General features: G+C 41.7%; 2 protein-coding genes across 4 annotated transcripts in view; both read right to left on the bottom strand.

The window, feature by feature from the left end:
* Positions 1 to 6356, bottom strand: part of Slc7a3 (solute carrier family 7 member 3) — a 33512-nt gene extending 27156 nt beyond the window's left edge. The window contains exon 1 of the mRNA XM_027431789.2: positions 6227 to 6356. The gene's annotated coding sequence lies outside the window, so the exon portion shown is untranslated. The remainder of the gene's footprint in view (positions 1 to 6226) is intronic.
* Positions 6169 to 16862, bottom strand: part of Snx12 (sorting nexin 12) — a 105091-nt gene continuing 94397 nt past the window's right edge. For 2 of the 3 annotated variants that reach the window (XM_027431791.2, XM_027431792.2), the window contains one exon: positions 6169 to 6513. In XM_027431791.2, the coding sequence (XP_027287592.1) occupies positions 6488 to 6513 (26 nt within the window). In that variant the 3' untranslated portion in view covers positions 6169 to 6487. Of the gene's footprint in view, positions 6517 to 16862 lie in introns of all 3 variants that reach the window. The other variant, XM_035449792.1, reaches the window with a different exon arrangement.

Here is a 16862-nt window from a genome sequence, read left to right as displayed (position 1 = left end):
GATCCAGATATCTGCTTTTTCTGCACTGTGGGCTTCAGTAAATAAGTTTTAACCTCTGTTCCTAGTTTAAACATGTCTTAAACAGGTTTCTGCTTCTGGCAGACACATCTGAGTATATCAATTGCTGACTACAGGCTGTTCCTAAGTAGACTGCGAGCCCTGGACTTGCTCTGGATGTGAACCAGTCCAGCTGATGCAGATACCCCCTGTCTCTGCAACAGAGTCTTCCAACCAGAAGCTCCTGATGGATTCCCCATTGCCTAAATTCCCGTTTTTGCTTTTGACTAGCATTTCAGCCTTCTTGGGTCCCTAACTTTGTCCCAAAGTCAGCAGGAAATAGCATGGGAAAGAATACATCGCCCATTTTCCCTGGTTGAAATGCTAAGTCAGAAGGAATTCCCTTGCATGGGGATACCAATATCTCTCACTCCCTGATGGGGACGCTGGAGAGACAGCAATTCTATGATTGGAATCTCTAAAAAAAGAAAATGGGGGAATGAAGGGACCAGCTCCCCATTTCGGCAGCCATGACTGTAACACGAGCTTGCCTGACCTTGCCTTGGTCACTAGAAGGTCAGATCCCTGCCTCATGGCAAGGAACCAATCAGAAGTTAGCTGGTGGTGCTATGCTTTATGGCTCTGGGTGTGCTTTACCCACAAGTGCACAGCAATGATGCACAGAGCATAGCAACCACCCTGGGAGGGCCTATGGGCCATAACATCCAGTTGACCAATCAACACAGGGCAGGCCCTCCAAGCCTGAAGGCACACCAATCCTGAGCCAGTGCATAACCCTAGACACTCCCCTTACACTGCCCTTATAAGATCTCTATGCAGTGGCTTTGGCGAGTCTTTCCTAGCCATCTGCCATGGTGGATAGATGAAAGACCTGAGCTAACATGGGGTTAGCTCATTAAACAACTGCAATAAAGCCTCTTGCTGTTTGCATCAGGTTTCCACCTCTGCATGGTGATTGGGATGACTGCGGTCCTGGGCTGAGATCCTGGGGGCCTGAGCCTCCAGGGGTCTTTCATTCATACAGTAAAAAGATCTAGAGCTTCTTTTACATGTCAGATCTGTGCTAAGAAGTGAAGTCAGCCTCTTTTTTTGTTTTTTTTCTAGACAGGGTTTCTCTGTGGCTTTTGGAGGCTGTCCTGGAACTAGCTCTTTGTAGACCAGGCTGGTCTCGAACTCACAGAGATCCACCTGCCTCTACCTCCCAAGTGCTGGGATTAAAGGCGTGCGTCACCAATGCCCGGTGAAGTCAGCCTTTTTATTTATTGCATTTTTTTGGTGTTTTGAGACAGGGTTTCTCTGTGTAACAGCCCTGGCTGTTCTGGAACTCACTTTGTAGACAAGACTGGCCATGAACTTGTAGAGATCTACCTGCCTCTGCCTGCCAAGTGCTGGGATTAAAGATGTGCACTACCACTGCCTGGCTCAGTCAAGGAGCTCACAGTATAGTAGGGAAGACAAGCATGTAAACAGAATATTACAATAAACTGTATATTAATCAGCATTCTCTAAAAGAACAGAACCAAGATAATGAATATATGTGTTGAAAGGACCAGACCCTCAGCGAGCCCCCTGCTTTAGCAGCCATGACAGGCTGCAGAAAAGACATGTAGGCCTCTGATTCAACATATGTCTGACCTTGCTGGGCCTGCCCTAGTCACTAGGAGGTCAGATACCCTCCACGTGGCAAGGAACCAATCAGAAGTTAGCTGACGGGACTCTGAATGTGCTTTATGGCTCTGGGCTTGCTTTATGGTAAAAGTGGCACAACAGTGACACACAGAGCATAGCAACCATCCTGGGGGTGGGTGGCCTATAGGCCATAACAACCAGTTGACCAATCAACACAGGATAGGTCAACCAATCCCAGAAGTGCACCAATCCTGAGACTGTTGTTGTACCCCTAGACACTCTCCTTGCACTGCACAATAATCTCCCCACCTCAAGGTTTCTTGGGGTTCTTCTCACACCAGCTGCTGTATAGGGCAGATGAAGGGACCGAGTTAATGCGGTTATCTCATTAAACAATAAAAGACTCTTTGCTTTTGCATCAGAATGGGTCTCTCGGTGATTTGGGGGATTCAGAATTTGGGCACAACAGTGTGTATGTGTTTAATATATTTATTAAAAGGGGATTCTTTCGATTGGCTTACAGGATACACTCCAGGCTGTCTCACACTGGAGAGTGTGAGAATTTGGTAATTGTATGAGGCTGGATATCTCAGTAGTCCCAATGTGGTGTTGAAAGACTAAAGGATTCCTAGAGAGCTGCTGCTCTTCAGTTTACACTGAGATCCTGAAGAAGCTGGTTCAAATACCAGCGGAGAAATGCCCCAGCAGCTGCATAGCTGGACTTGATAGTGAGAGCTGGGACAAGCAGGCACAAAGTGGTTTCTTTCTTTCATGTCCTTTTATGTGGGCTGCCAGCAGAAGGTTAGACACAGATTTAATGTGGATTTTCCTATGTCAGATAATTTATTCAAGAAAATCCCTCACAGAAGTGCGGAGCAGCTTGAGATTTAGTTGATTCCACATGTAGTCAAGTTGACAACCAAGATTAGCCAGCACTACGCAGTAAGAGTTCTGAACGCCATCGGGAAGAATTCACAGAAGACCACCATTTACCGAACAATCTATATGCCAGATCAGCTCCAAATCAAGAAGGTAAACATGCTGACAAACCTTTGAAAGCAACATATTTAGTTTTAAAACTTTGGTGAGAAGGGCAAACACAAAATGCAATGATAAACATGTATGAAATTATCATAAAAACCTACTCTTTTGTATACATATTAAAGTTTTTAATATATAAAGTATCGGCCAAAGTTTGTCTCAGCTCCCTCCCTGTCCCCCTGGGCCACTACCTCTATATACATCACATGACAGATGGCATATGCCTGTAATCTCAGCATTTGGGAGACTAAGACAAGAGGACCAGGAGTTCAAAGCCAGTCAGGACTTCATAGCAAGTTAAAAGCCAAATGGGGCTACATAGTAAGATTCTGTCTCAATAAAAGAGAAAATAAAAATAAGATAAAAATAAAATAAAATAAAATAAAAAACTTGAGGAGCTGGAGAGATGGCTCAGAGGTTAAGAGAACTGGCTATTTTTCCAGAGGTCCTGAGTTCAATTCCCAGCAACCACATGGTGGCTCACAACCATCTGTAATGAGATATGGTGCCCTCTTCTGGCGTGCAGGCATTTATGGAGGCATAATGTTGTATACATAATAAATAAATCTTTAAACAAAACAAAACTTGATTTTTATAAGGATAAAATAAAGTGAGTTAAAATTAAGAATACCTAGAGCTATTCATCGAAATAAACTCTAAATGAATAACAGTGTAAGTATATTATGTATCTACTACACTTTATGATAATCCCATCTATTATCTCAGTACCCCTGGTTCAGGGGTCCAATAATAAAGTAGCTGGGTCCTCTTATCGGAATCCCACAAGACAGAAAACATGGTGTAGGCAAAGCTAGCACCTGGAGATCAGGATGTCCTTCAGAGTTCACAGGGTCATTGGCAGAATTTAGATTACTGTTGTTGTAGGGTTGATACCCTCAGTTCCTAGAGATTGCCATGGCCTTTTCCACTGAAGATTTAAATCATGATATTTTGCTTCATTGAGAGTAATGGGAAAGTTTTTCTTCCTCTAGTTGGCTGAAATAGTTTCTTATAACCTGATATAATCATGAGAATAAAAACCTATCACCATTGTCATATAAAGCATCTTAATCAAGGGAGTACAATCCATCATCTTGGCCACATGTGATGCAAGTCACAAGTGTGCCTGTCTTTGAGAAGAGAGGGTTACACAAGGTGTGATACCATGTGGTTGCCTAAGATATGTTTATCACACTAAGGCAGATACTACACTTAAGAGAAAAGAAGCCGGGCGTTAGTGGCACATGCTTTTAATCCCAGCACTTGGGAGGCAGAGGCAGGCAGATCTCTGTGAGTTCCAGGTCAGCCTGGTCTCCAGAGTGAGTGCCAGGATAGGCTCCAAAGCTACACAGAGAAACCCTGTCTCGAAAAACGAGAGAGAGAGAGAGAGAGAGAGAGAGAGAGAGAGAGAGAGAGAGAGAGAGAGAGAGAGAAGAGCCATATTGTTCACTCAAACATTTAAAAGCTGGGCATGGTGATGCAGGCCTGTAACCAGCAGGAATGTTTTGAGTTCAAGGCCAGCCTGAAATACATAGGGAGCCTGTCTGAATTAGACAGACATAGCAGTGAACACCTTTATAAATCCCAGAATTTGGGAGGCAGAGGCAGGTGGAGTTCCAAGACAGCCTGGTCTACAAAGTGAGTTCCAGGACAGCCAGAGCTACATAATGAGAGCCTGTCTTGAAAAAAATAAAACAGAACAAACAAAAAATGAAGGTGTTAACCACCTCCAAAGGGCAGTGTAAAGAACCCCATGTTCAGCTGGGCATTGGTGGCCCATGCCTTTAATCCCAGCACTCGAGAGACAGAGGCAGGAGGATCTCTGTGAGTTCAAGACCAGCCTGGTCTACAAGAGCTAGTTACAGGACAGCCTCCAAAGCCACAGAGACACCCTGCCTCGAAACCCCCTCCAAAAGAAGAACTTCATGTTCTGAAACCTTGATGGTCCTTGCCACAGCTAGTTTGTAGAGGTACCACACTGGCAAGCCAGACACCAAAGGCTACCAAGGCCATCCAAGTACCTTTGGAGTCAAACAGGTGTGAGTCTCTCTACTAAAGAAATGAGCTAGTATCCCTCCCCTGACCTTCCAATAGAGACTTGGAGAAGGAGCAGAGGTGAAGAAGCATCCTCGAGAACTATAAAAAGCCCATGCCTACCATTGTAACGGCCAAATGGTGAGTGTTTTCTCCTAAGACAAAATATCTACACTCTTGTTATTTTAAAAATTCTTTTATTTACACTTTATGTATGAGTGCTCTGTCTGTACACCTGAAAGCCAAAAGAGGGCACCGAAACTCATTATAGATGGTCATGCGCCACCATGTGGTTGCTGAGAATTAAATTCAAGACTGGGAGAGCAGTCAGTGCTCTTAACCTCTGAGCCATCTCTCCAGCCCTAACTCTTATCATTTTTATTCTATATTGTATAATCAATTCTAGCCAGGACAATTAGGCAAGAAAATGAAATAAAGGCACAGTAACTGGAAACAAAGAAGCAAATTATTTACCAAGGAATCTACTAAAAATTAAAAGATTAATAAATAAGTTGAGCCAAATTGCACAGTACAACATACAAAATTCAATAGTAAAGTCAGACATGGCAGCACACACATGTAATCCCAGTTCTCAGAGAAGCAGAATGCCATCAAGTCATATTTGAGCTCAACTTTTACACAGTATCAGCCAGTTAAGGCTACATAGCCAAATACATCTACCAAACAAAACAAACAAAAGCCCAAACAAAAAACTGACCTCATCATATTTCTATACTGAAGCAATAAATAAACAAATAAATTCAGTAAGAGATTAATTTCATTTATAATAATATCAAAAGAATAAAATATTTAGGAATAAATTTATTAAAGAGTGTAAAAGTTATAACTGAAAACTTAAAAAAATAACTGAAAGAAACCAAAGACCTAGGTACATGGACAAATAGTACCCATTCACAGGCCAGAAGACTTGACCCTGTTAGGAAGGCAATACTCTTCAAATTAAACTACAAGAGTTTAAGCAACAACCACAATTACCATTAAAATTTCAAGGTGACATTTTACAGAAACAGATGCAGTGATTCTAAAATTCGTATGGAAATTCAGGAACTCCCTCCTACTTTCCCCCAAAACTGCAGATGATTTTAGGAGATGCTAGAATGTATAGGAAGTAGAAAGTTAACTGAAAGTGGTTTCCTTTTTTCTTTATTTATTTCTGTGTTTTTCAATACAGGTTTTCACTATGTAACACCCCTGGCTGTCCTGGAACTCCCTTTGTAGACCAGGCTGGCCTGGAACTCACATAGATAAATCTGCCTGTTCCTCCCAAGTGTTGGAATTAAAGGCGTGTGCCTCCACCACCCAGCTTTTTAAATGTTATTTATAGTTTATGTATGCAAGCTCTGCATGTATCCCTGCATGCCAGAGAGCATCAGGTCCTGTTATAGATGGTTGTGAGATACCATGTGGTTGCTGAGAATTGAACTCAAGACCTCTGGAAAAGCAGCCAGTGCTCTTAATTCTTGAGCCATCTCTCCAGCCTTACCTCAATTTTTAAAAGCTCTGGGCCCCTTTCTAACTAGCGGAGTGAATGGCAGTCTAGCTTCACAGAGAGAGGAAGTCTTTGTCTTCAGTGATGCAGCCACTTGTGAATTACCCATGCTCCGGTGGACAGCTTCACACCCATGCTCCAGTGAACAGCTTCAAACTCAAGTTCCAGTGGGAAGATTCACACCCATGCTCCAGCGGGCAGATTCACACCCATGCTCCAGCGGGCAGATTCACACTTATGCTTCAGTGGACAGCTTCACACCGATGCCCAAGGGCACAGCCCTGCTTAAAACAAAAAGACACAAAAAATGAAAGGGGTACGTGGTAGGAGGAGGAGGGAAGTAGTGGGAATGGGAGGAAGATAAGGGATGGTGGAAGGATGAGTTTGACCAGATTGTTACATAGGATATTATCAAAGATTAAATTAATTTTTAGAAGCAATACAGTAGCAATTGGAATGAGATTCTGGTATGCATGGAATATTCTGTTTCTTTTTTAATGATTTGTTTATTCTCATTTTACCTGCATTGGTGTTTTGCCTTCTTGTATGTCTGTGTGAGGATGTCAGATCCCCTGGAAATTTATCATTTCATCGTGACTTGTTGAAAAGGTTATTTTTCTTTTGTTGCATTTCTTGGCACTCTTGTCAGAAGACTCAGAAGAATGATGCATGCATAAAAGATTGAGGTTTGACCCTACCTCTCACTGTATACAACATTCATTCAAAATAGACAAGGACCTAAATACAAACACTAAAATCACAAAGCTCTTGTAAAAAGTTAGAGATGCAAATATGACCATAGGTTTGATGATTGATTCTTATATATGATGGCAAAGTACAGAGCCACAGAATTAAGGGTAGACAAATATTAAAACTTTCTCTTCAAGACAGGCATGGTGGCACATGCTTTTAATCCCAGCACTTGAAAGGCAGAAACAAGTGGATCTCTGTGAGTTCAAGGCCAGCCTGTTCTATATAGCAAATTCCAGGATAGCAAGGACTATATCTAGAGACCCTGGAGAGAGGGGGGAAGCACTAGATATGATGGTGTGTACTTATGATCCCAACACTTGGGAGGTGGAGGCTAAAATACCTTAGAACTCAACAATACTAAGACAACCATTTTATACCTACTAAGAATATTTTTGCAAAAACAACCCCTGGGAAAAAAAGAAAACTGAGAGTATGGCTCAGTGGTAGAGTGCTGGAGGAGCAGTCACAAGTTCCTGGGCTCTATCCCTTTGCATTATAAAAATAAACAAACACCAGGGGCTGGAGAGATGGCTCAGAGGTTAAGAGCTCTGGCTGCTCTTCCAGACTTAAAACATAAAATCACATGTGACTCAGCACTTCCTCTTCTTAGTATATATTCAAATAAAGGGAAAGCAGGGACCTGAGCAATGCATGACAACCCACAGTGACAGAAGTATTATTCACAAACAGATAGGTGGCACTGTCCTTGGAGTGATTGTTGATGTGTTCTCTCCTCTTGTTATTTAGTGTTGTAAGGAATAAAGGCTGTTTGTAAGCTCCCATCAAAAAGAAAGAAAAATAGACAAACGCTACTTATAGATAAAACTTAAAGACACTATACTACAGGAAATAAGCAAAAGGACAAATATTGCATGAGTCCTTTCCTATGAGGTTTGTTTTTTAAGTAATTTTTTTAACTTTATGTGTATTGGTGGAAGGTATCAGATCCCCTGGTGCTGGAGCTACAAACAGTTGTGAGCTGCCATGTGGGTGCTGGGGGTTGAAATCGGGTCCTCTGGGAGAACAGTCACTGCTCTCAACCACTGAGCCATCTCTCCAGCTTCTCCTATGAGGTTTGTAAAGTAGTCAAATTCATTGAGACAAAAAATGGTGGTTTCAGCTAGGCAGGTGTGGCACACGCCTTTAATCACAGCACTTGGGAGGCAGAGGCAGGCAGATCTCTGTGAGTTCAACACCAGCCTGGTCTACAGACTGAGTTCCAAGACAGACAAGACTGTTAAACAGAGAAACCCTGTCTCAAAAAACAAACAAACAAAAAAGGTGGTTTCCAGGGGCTATTGGCAGGAGAGGATTGGCGAGACAATACTTAATGAGTACAGAGATTGATCTAGGGAAAATGAAAAAGTTCTGGAAATGGACAGTGGTGATAGTTTCATGGCATTGTGAATGCTATGAAAATGTAATAGCATGTAATTTAACAATATAGAACTACATGTTTTAAAATAGTTAAGGGAGGTCAGTGAGATGGCTCAGCAGGTAAAGGCACTTGCTGTCAAGCCCGAGACCTGAGTTCAATCCACAAGGATGGATACACATTACAGAAAGAGAGAATGAACCTCTCTCTGTAAGTTGCCCCCTGACCTTCACATGTGTGTGGATAAACTAAATAAAATATAAGTTAATTTTAACATAATGGTTAATGGGTCTGGGAGATGGATTGGCACTAGCTATACAACCCTGAAGACCTGAGTTTGATCTCCTGAACCTATATAAAAAGCCAGATGTGGTGGTGTACATCTGCCTTCCCAGCATTCCTACCTGAGACAGGACATAGAGACAGGAAAATTAGCGAGAAACTCACAAGCCAGTCTAGCCCAGAGTACACTGCCACACAGGAGCAAAAATTGGAAGGAGCCCCTGCCTCTACAAGGTGGAAGGCAAGAACTGACTTCCAAAAATTCTCCTCTGACCTCCACACACATGCTGTGGCACATACACCCTCAGTTAAAAACACTGTGAAAATGGTAAGTGTTGTGTTATACCATGATAAATATAAGATGGCCATGTATTTCTTCCTTCACATCTACTAACCTACTATTGTAAAAATCGGCAAAGCAGCTGAGTAGATATTCCTTCAAAAATATATGTTAAAAAGCCAGAGAGCAAGAAAGGGTTTCAATACAGCAGCTACCAGCAAACTAAAAATTAAAAACCGTACCCAATAGGATGGCTATGGTTATGTTCAAATGCCCAATCATCCCAAAGACTGGTGAAGATGTGGAATGACCCCATGGAAATGTAAAATGGCAAAGCCTTCGTGAAAAAGGCTAAACAGTCTATTTCAGCTCTACTCTGAAGTATATACTCAAGAAAAATGAAAATACATGCACAAAAAAGCATATGCCCAATATATCTACCCACATTATTATAATAGCTAAAAAATGAATAACCTAAAGCACCTATCAATTGAATAAAATAGGAATAGTGGCACATACCTGTAGTTCCAGCACTCAAGAGTCTGGAACAAAAGGGCGTCAAGTTCAAAGCCAGCCTGGCCTACAGAGGAAGACACTGCTCAAAAATAACTAAATAATAATAAATACCTCTCCAAATAAATAAATTCTGTGAATCTTGAAAACTGCATGCTAAGTGAAAGGAGCCAATCACAAAAGACAATACATTCATTTATACAAAATGTCCATAATAGATACAGAGAAACAAAATAGATTACTAGTTGTCAGGGGCTAGGTGGGTTGGGAGGAAACACGGAGTAATTGCTGATGAACATGATGTTTTGAACTGAGAGATTAAAACGTTCTAAAATTGATAGTCCTGATAATTGCTCACTTCTGTGAACAGGCCAAGAATGCTTACATAGGTGAATTGTGAGCTATATGAATTATAAATCAAAGCTATAGAGAGGAGGACTGGGTGTGTAGCTGTGCTTGCCTAACAAGCACAAAGCTCTAGGTGTGAGTACCAATACTATTTAATTAGGTGTGGCGGTACATACCTATAATCCCAACATTCAAGAGATGGAGGAAGTTGGACCAGAAGTTCTAGGCAACATAGTGAGCTTGAGGCCAGCCTGTACTACATAAGACCCCGTCTCAAAGTTAAACATGAATGCAAATTCCCAAAAATGGGGCTGAAAGGGGGCTTAACGAGCAAAGGCACCTGTTAGAAAACATCCCCAGGACCTACATGATAGAAGATAATCAGCCTCTGAGAAGAACTCCAAACAGATAGATAGATAGATAGATAGATAGATAGATAGATAGATAGATAGATGTAGTAAAAGTATTAAGTTCCTAAAAATAGGCCATACCTACACTGAACATTTTACAAAAACTGGTCAATTAATTAGAGCATCAATGATTGCAGAGAAGTTGGAATGCTGCAGATACAGAGCCTAAGTATAATTTATCTTGGGCTATCTTAGTACTCTTTGAGTAGCTATTTATTGCCCATCTCTGTGTAAGATCTAGCATCCTTGTGATTATTAGGTAAGTCCTTTTAGAAGGTTTGCTTCCACCAACTCAAAAGCTAGGAATGTTAGCAGCAGGTAACATCTGAGTTCTGGAGGAGAGATCTCAGCGACTGAGGGTTATGGGAGAGATTCCCCAGCGTTGCTGTAATCTACCTATGTGTTATTCTAAAAGAGCCTTGATTTGCTATGTTCTTTGTTCTATTACTTTCATGAAACTGGTACCTCTCTGGAATATGGAATTTGGTGACTTAAATCTGTGTTTTTCAGGACATATTCACTGATATTTGCCTCTAAAATAAACTACTTCATATCCTCTTTGAGGTGACAGCTGTTTTTTGTTTGTTTGTTTTGTTTTGTTTTTCTGTCACCAAAAGAAAGAGCCTTGGGGCTGGAGAGATGGCTCAGATGAGCACCTGTTGTTCTTGCAGAGGGCTCAAGTTGAATCCCAAGAAACTGTAGGGTGGCTCACAACCATGTAAAACATTCCAATCCCAGGTTACCCAATGCCCTCTTCTGACTTCCTTGGGCACCAGGGAGATATACACAGGAAAAAAAACATTCATATACATAAAATAAATAAATCTTTTTAAAAGCTATGAAGCTAATTTTAAAAAAGAAAAACTTCATCATCATCTCTTCCTCCTTCTTGAGATGGGGGTCTCATCACGTAGACCGGTCATGGAACTTGATATGCAAACCAGGCTGGCCTCAAACTCACAGAGATAGCCCTGCCTCGGCCTCCAGAGTGCTGGAAATAAAGGTGTGTGCCACCACGCCCAACAAGAGCCTTTTTCTTGAGAAGAGAGCAGGATGGAGAGACTACATAGCTCTAAGATGCTGTGACTCATCTTTCCGATGGACGATACAGATTTACTGGTTGTTGAATAGCTGTGAATAAGGGCTGAGAACAGACTGCCATTGGAATGGTGGGGATCAGAATGCATTAGCAAGGAGGAACTAGAGAGAAAGGAACAGTAAGTACAGACCTGTCTTCTGAGACTGTGGATTACAGAGGAAAAGAGAGAATTAAATTTAACTGAAAAGAATTAAATTAATTCAGGAAAAGGAAAATGATAGTAATTACGTATTTAGTGGGTTCTACAATACACATTTCTCTTTCTTCTTAAAAGATTAAGTGTGTGTGTATGTGTGTGTGTGTGTGTGTGTGTGTGTGTGTGTGTGTGTGTGTGTGTGTGTGTGTGTGTGTGCATACCTGAGGGCAGGTGCCCACAGAAGCCAGAGACATTGGTTCCCCTGGAACCAGAGTTACAAATGATTGGGTGCTGACATGGTACTGGGAACCTAACTCAGGTCCCCAGGATGAGTACTTATGCTCTTAACCAAGCACATGCTCTTGACCGCTGAGCAGTCTCTCCAGCCTCTCCCATTTCCCTCCACCCCCATTTTTTGAGATAGGGTCATATGTAGCTCAGATTGGCCTCAAACTCATAATGTAGCAGAGGATGATCTTCCTGCCTCCTATGTCTACGTGCTGGAAGTATACATGGTGGCATGTTCCACCACATCTGCTTTATGAAGTGCTCAGGGTTTTGTGTGTGTTAGGCCAGCACTTTGAATTCCATCCTAAGACAACACATTTCTTCGTGTTTTGGTTTTTTTAATTTTCTGAAGCTCAAATACATCCAACAGTTACTGGAATCTTAGAGTTTCTGCTGGCCAGGCAGCCGTTGTCATTGGCTGACACCTTCTGGTAAGACAAAGAAAACAGCAACATCAAAACAGAATGGATATGAGGATATGAAGGAAAACAATGGAACACTTGTTTTTCCTGTAGAAATCATCCATGTTCTTAATGGCAATGAGTGTTCTGCAGAAACAGCAAATCACAGGGTCCAGTAGTAATTCAAGGCATCAGATTTCAAGCATAAAGATACTTTGTGAACACCTTAGCCGTTGCATTTCATTTTAGTGTTTTCTATAACACCCACGAGAATGGCACACCTTAAAAGTCCACTTCCAAGATGAGCATAGTGACACTCACATCACCATTCAAGAGGCATAGGCAAAAGGATTGCTGGGAGTCCAAACACTGCCTGGACGACATCCTGTCTCAAACAACAAAACCACCAACAATGCAATATACGTGTGTGCATACATACACACAGACATACATATCCATTTCTAAGTGAGTCTTAAGAAAATCTGGAGATGGCTCAGTGATTAAGAGTACTGGGTGGGGCTGGAGAGATGGCTCAGTCGTTAAGAGCAGTGACTGTTCTTCCAGAGGTCCTGAGTTCAATCAATTCCTGGGAACCACATGGGGCAACCACATGGTGGCTCGCAACCACCTTGAATGAGATCTGGTGCCCTCTGCTGGCAAGCAGGCAGAAGACTGTATACATAATAAATAAAATCTAAAAAAAAAAAAAAAAGAATACTAGGTGCTCTTCCAAAGGACCTAAGTTCGATTCCTAGCACCAGCATGGCAGTTCACAGGCACCTGTAACTCTGGTCCCAGGGCTATACCCTCTTCTGACCTCCTTGGTCACTAGGCATGCATTTGGTGCATAGATATACACACAGGCAAAACACCCATACACATTTTTTAAAGAAGAAAATCAAATCTTTGGGTCAGGAAGGGAGCTCACTGGGGTAAAGGCACTTGCCATGCAAGTCTTGTGACCTGAGTCTATCCCCAGAACCCACATGATAGGAGAGAACCAACTTGCATAAGCTAACTTCCATACGCATGCTGTGACACCCACACCCACACATGCACATCACACACACATACAGTAAAAACAATAGTTTTAATTAAGAAAATAAAACTGGGGCCTGGAGAGATGGCTCAGTGGTTAAGAACACTAGCTGGTCTTCCAGAGGTCCTGAGTTCAGTCCCCAGAAACCACATGATGGTTCACAACCATTTGTAATGAGATCTGGCGCCCTCTTCTGGCCCGTAGGGATACATGCAGACAGAACACTGTTTACATAATAAATCTTTTTTAAAAAAGAAAAGAAAAACTTCAACACTTAAAAAGTATAAATTCTAAATGATAAAATTGTCTAGTGTGATAATTTGATTGGCAGTAACTTGTTCTTCTGTAGTAGTACATAAAATGAGGGTGTACTTTCTACTTACTGTTTCAAATTAGATGAAATACCATAAGACCACATGGTGTTTTACCTCGTTAAAAAAACATGTTTTGCTGGGCGTTGGTGGCGCACGCCTTTAGTCCCAGCACATGGGAGGCAGAGGCAGGTGGATCTCTGTGAGTTCAAGACCAGTATGGTCTACAAGAGCTAGTTCCAGGACAGCCTCCAAAGCCACAAAGAAACCCTGTCTCGAAAAACCAAAACCAAACAAACAAACAAAAAAATCTTGTGTTGGCAAGATTAGCCATTTGGGCAAGAAACTGCTCTTGCCTGGACTGTTTGTTGCTGTATAAACTGGACATGCAGGACCCACAAGAAACTGACTGCTGAACTTACAAAACAAGATGAACAGTCCTGAAGGGTTCCTGCTGAAATGGAGAACTGTGCCAGACACACTGTGGCCTATAGGCTAAAGATGGATGCCGCAACGTTACAGAGGAACTTTTGATGACTGTCCAGGTAGCGAGATATCTGTCAATTCTTGAGTTTATATATTATCCTTCTGTGGTCTTTAATGGAGTTGAAGACAGATAGTTATGGATATAGTTTCCTTCAGTTATTATAAAAAATAAGTTATCCTTCTTTTTATTTAGACAGAAAAGAGAAGATGATGAGGCAAGTGCTTCTGCGTATATGTTTATCTTATTGGTTGATAAATAAAGTACTGTTGGCCAATTGGTGAGCAAGATAGGTGGGACTAGGAGTCAAGGGGGATTCTGGGAAATGTAGTAGAGATCCAGGCAGGAAGTGATATAGCAGACACACTCATATATATGCAGGGACAAACAGGAAGTTGTCCTCTTTGCTCTTGCTCTTCCTCCTCCTCTCTGTGGAGTAGCCATGTAACCTTCAGGAAGACAGGACACAAGGCCTTTGTCCTTCATAAGATAAGTCTTATGATTATGGTTGATAATTTGTTGGGGACCAGGAAAATTCCATTAGGAAATTTCCAGCAGTTCCAGTAACCAAGAGCTCCAGTCTGCACTGAATAGTGGATGCTAACTGATTTGCTATTGAATAGCATGGCCTCAGTGGGGAATGTCCCCTAGTTTGCAGCAGGGAACTGAGAGCTCTCTAAAGATAACGAGATGCCTGTGTTTGGTCTTTGTCGCCGTTGGGTTGCTAAGAGTTCCCAAGTCCACGCTTCCCCACTCAGGCCGAACCTGATGGCTACCGTGGCTTGGGGCTGAGACATGCTGGGCCACGACAATAATTAAGACCGAGCTAGCTTATAAGAAATCCTAGTCAATTGGCCAGCAGAATTGTAACCTAAAAAAAATTCATGTGTTGCCAGGAGGTGGTGGTGCATGCCTTTAATCCCAGCTCTTGGGAGGCAGAGGCAGGCAGATCTCTGTGAGTTCAAGGCCAGCCTGGTCTACAAAGTGAGTTCTAGGACAGCCAAGGCTACACAGAGACCCCTGTCTTGAAAAATAATTTTAAAAAATGTGTATAGGTGCTTTGCCTATCTTTTTGTCTGTGCACCATATGCAATGCCTAAGGGGTCCAGAAGAAGCCACTGGAGTTACAAATGATTTCGAGTTACCATAGGAGTGCTAGGAATCTAACCCAGGTCCTCTGCAAGAGCAGCCAATGCTCCCACCTGCTGTGCCATCTCTCCAGCTCCAAGACTACACCTTATACCATGTCTATCATACTAATAAAATGCTAATTTATTAGTTATTAACTTATTAGTCAACAAATATTTGCTGAGTGTTTACTATATGAACAATATTAGATACTGGGTACATAATGTTGAATGAGATAGACACAGGCCCCAGGCTCAGTGAGTTTATTATTTGATAGAACTAGATAGAGCAGTAGAAATGTCCTTCAAGATAGTCCAAGAACAAATATTTCATGATCAGACTAGTTTGAGAAATGTTGCATTCTAAATTCAGTTCTTCATAATACATGTTGCTATATTAAAAACTAAAGTCATATAGTAAAGAAGCTCACTTATGAACTAGGATCAGTGGCACATGCCACTAATCCTACCATTAGGGAGACTGTGGCAGGAGTACAACCAGTTCCAAGTAAGCCTAGGCTATTAGCAAGATCCTGTCTCTAGATGCTGGAGGAAGAGAACAATGTTCTTAGTTTTGTTTTACCATGTATATTCCACACATACTTATTTCTTCATCATTTTGAGACAAGATATTGCTACTCTGCCCAAACTAGCCTTGGAATCCAGGGGCCTCCAGCCTCCCTAAAATCCCTGTGGTTACAGGCATGCATTACTATACCTAGTTTCCAAGGTTTTAGTGATATAAACCCAGAGTCAGAATTGTGATACGCAATGTAAAGATCTCTATTAGTTTTCAAAGTTATTTTTATTTAGGTGTACATGTCTGCATTTGTATGTGCACATCTGTGCATTATTGGAGGAGGCCAGAAGAGGGTGTTAGATCCCCTAAAGATGGGGTTACAGGTGGTTGTGAACCACCTGATGTGGGAGCTGGGAATTGAACTCAGGTCCTCTATGAGAGCAGCGAGTGCTCTTAAACTCTGAGCCATTTCTCCAACCCCAAGAGCATTTACTAGAAAAGACAAATGCTAACTCTCAGAAGAAACTGGTTAATGGAAAAATTTTCAACCTCTCTTGTACTTAAGAAACACAAACTAATACAATGAAAAAGCAGATCTTTTGGCAATTTGTTGGCAAAGAGATAGCAATATTACTTTTTTAAAAAGATTTTATTTATTTATTATGCATACAACATTCTGCTTCCATGTATATCTGCACACCAGAAGAGGGCACCAGATCTCATAACGGATGGTTGTGAGACACCATGAGGTTGCTGGGAATTGAACTCAGGACCTCTGGAAGAGCAGTCAGTGCTCTTAACATCTGGGCCATCTCTCCAGCCTGCAAGATTACTTTTTTGTTTTGTTTTGTTTTTTTTCAAGACAGGGTTTCAAGACAGTAACACCCCTGACTGTCCTGGAACTTGCTCTGTAGACCAGGCTGGCCTCAAACTCACTGAGATCTGATGGCCTCTGCCTCCTGAGTGTTGGGATTAAAGGCGTGTGCCACCACCACTAGCACAAGATTGTTCCTTTACAATGCTGGGAAAATGTAACGAACAAGATAGCCCCATTCACTGCTAATTGAAGTAAAAAAAAATGGAGCAATGCTTTAAGAATGAGACGTGGTGTTATCTACCAATTTTATTTTTATGTATCTATCCTATAAAAATATTTGCTCAAGTGTCCAATTTATGTAGATCTATCTACATAAGAGGTCCACTGCATTATTCCTTGAAGAGTGAAAAACTGAAAATAACCCAAATGTCCATTACTTGGACATTT

The sequence above is a fragment of the Cricetulus griseus genome, chromosome X, assembly GCF_003668045.3.
Source record: "Cricetulus griseus strain 17A/GY chromosome X, alternate assembly CriGri-PICRH-1.0, whole genome shotgun sequence".
Taxonomy (NCBI): Eukaryota; Metazoa; Chordata; class Mammalia; order Rodentia; family Cricetidae; genus Cricetulus; species Cricetulus griseus.
This window is presented reverse-complemented; position numbering and strand designations above follow the sequence as displayed.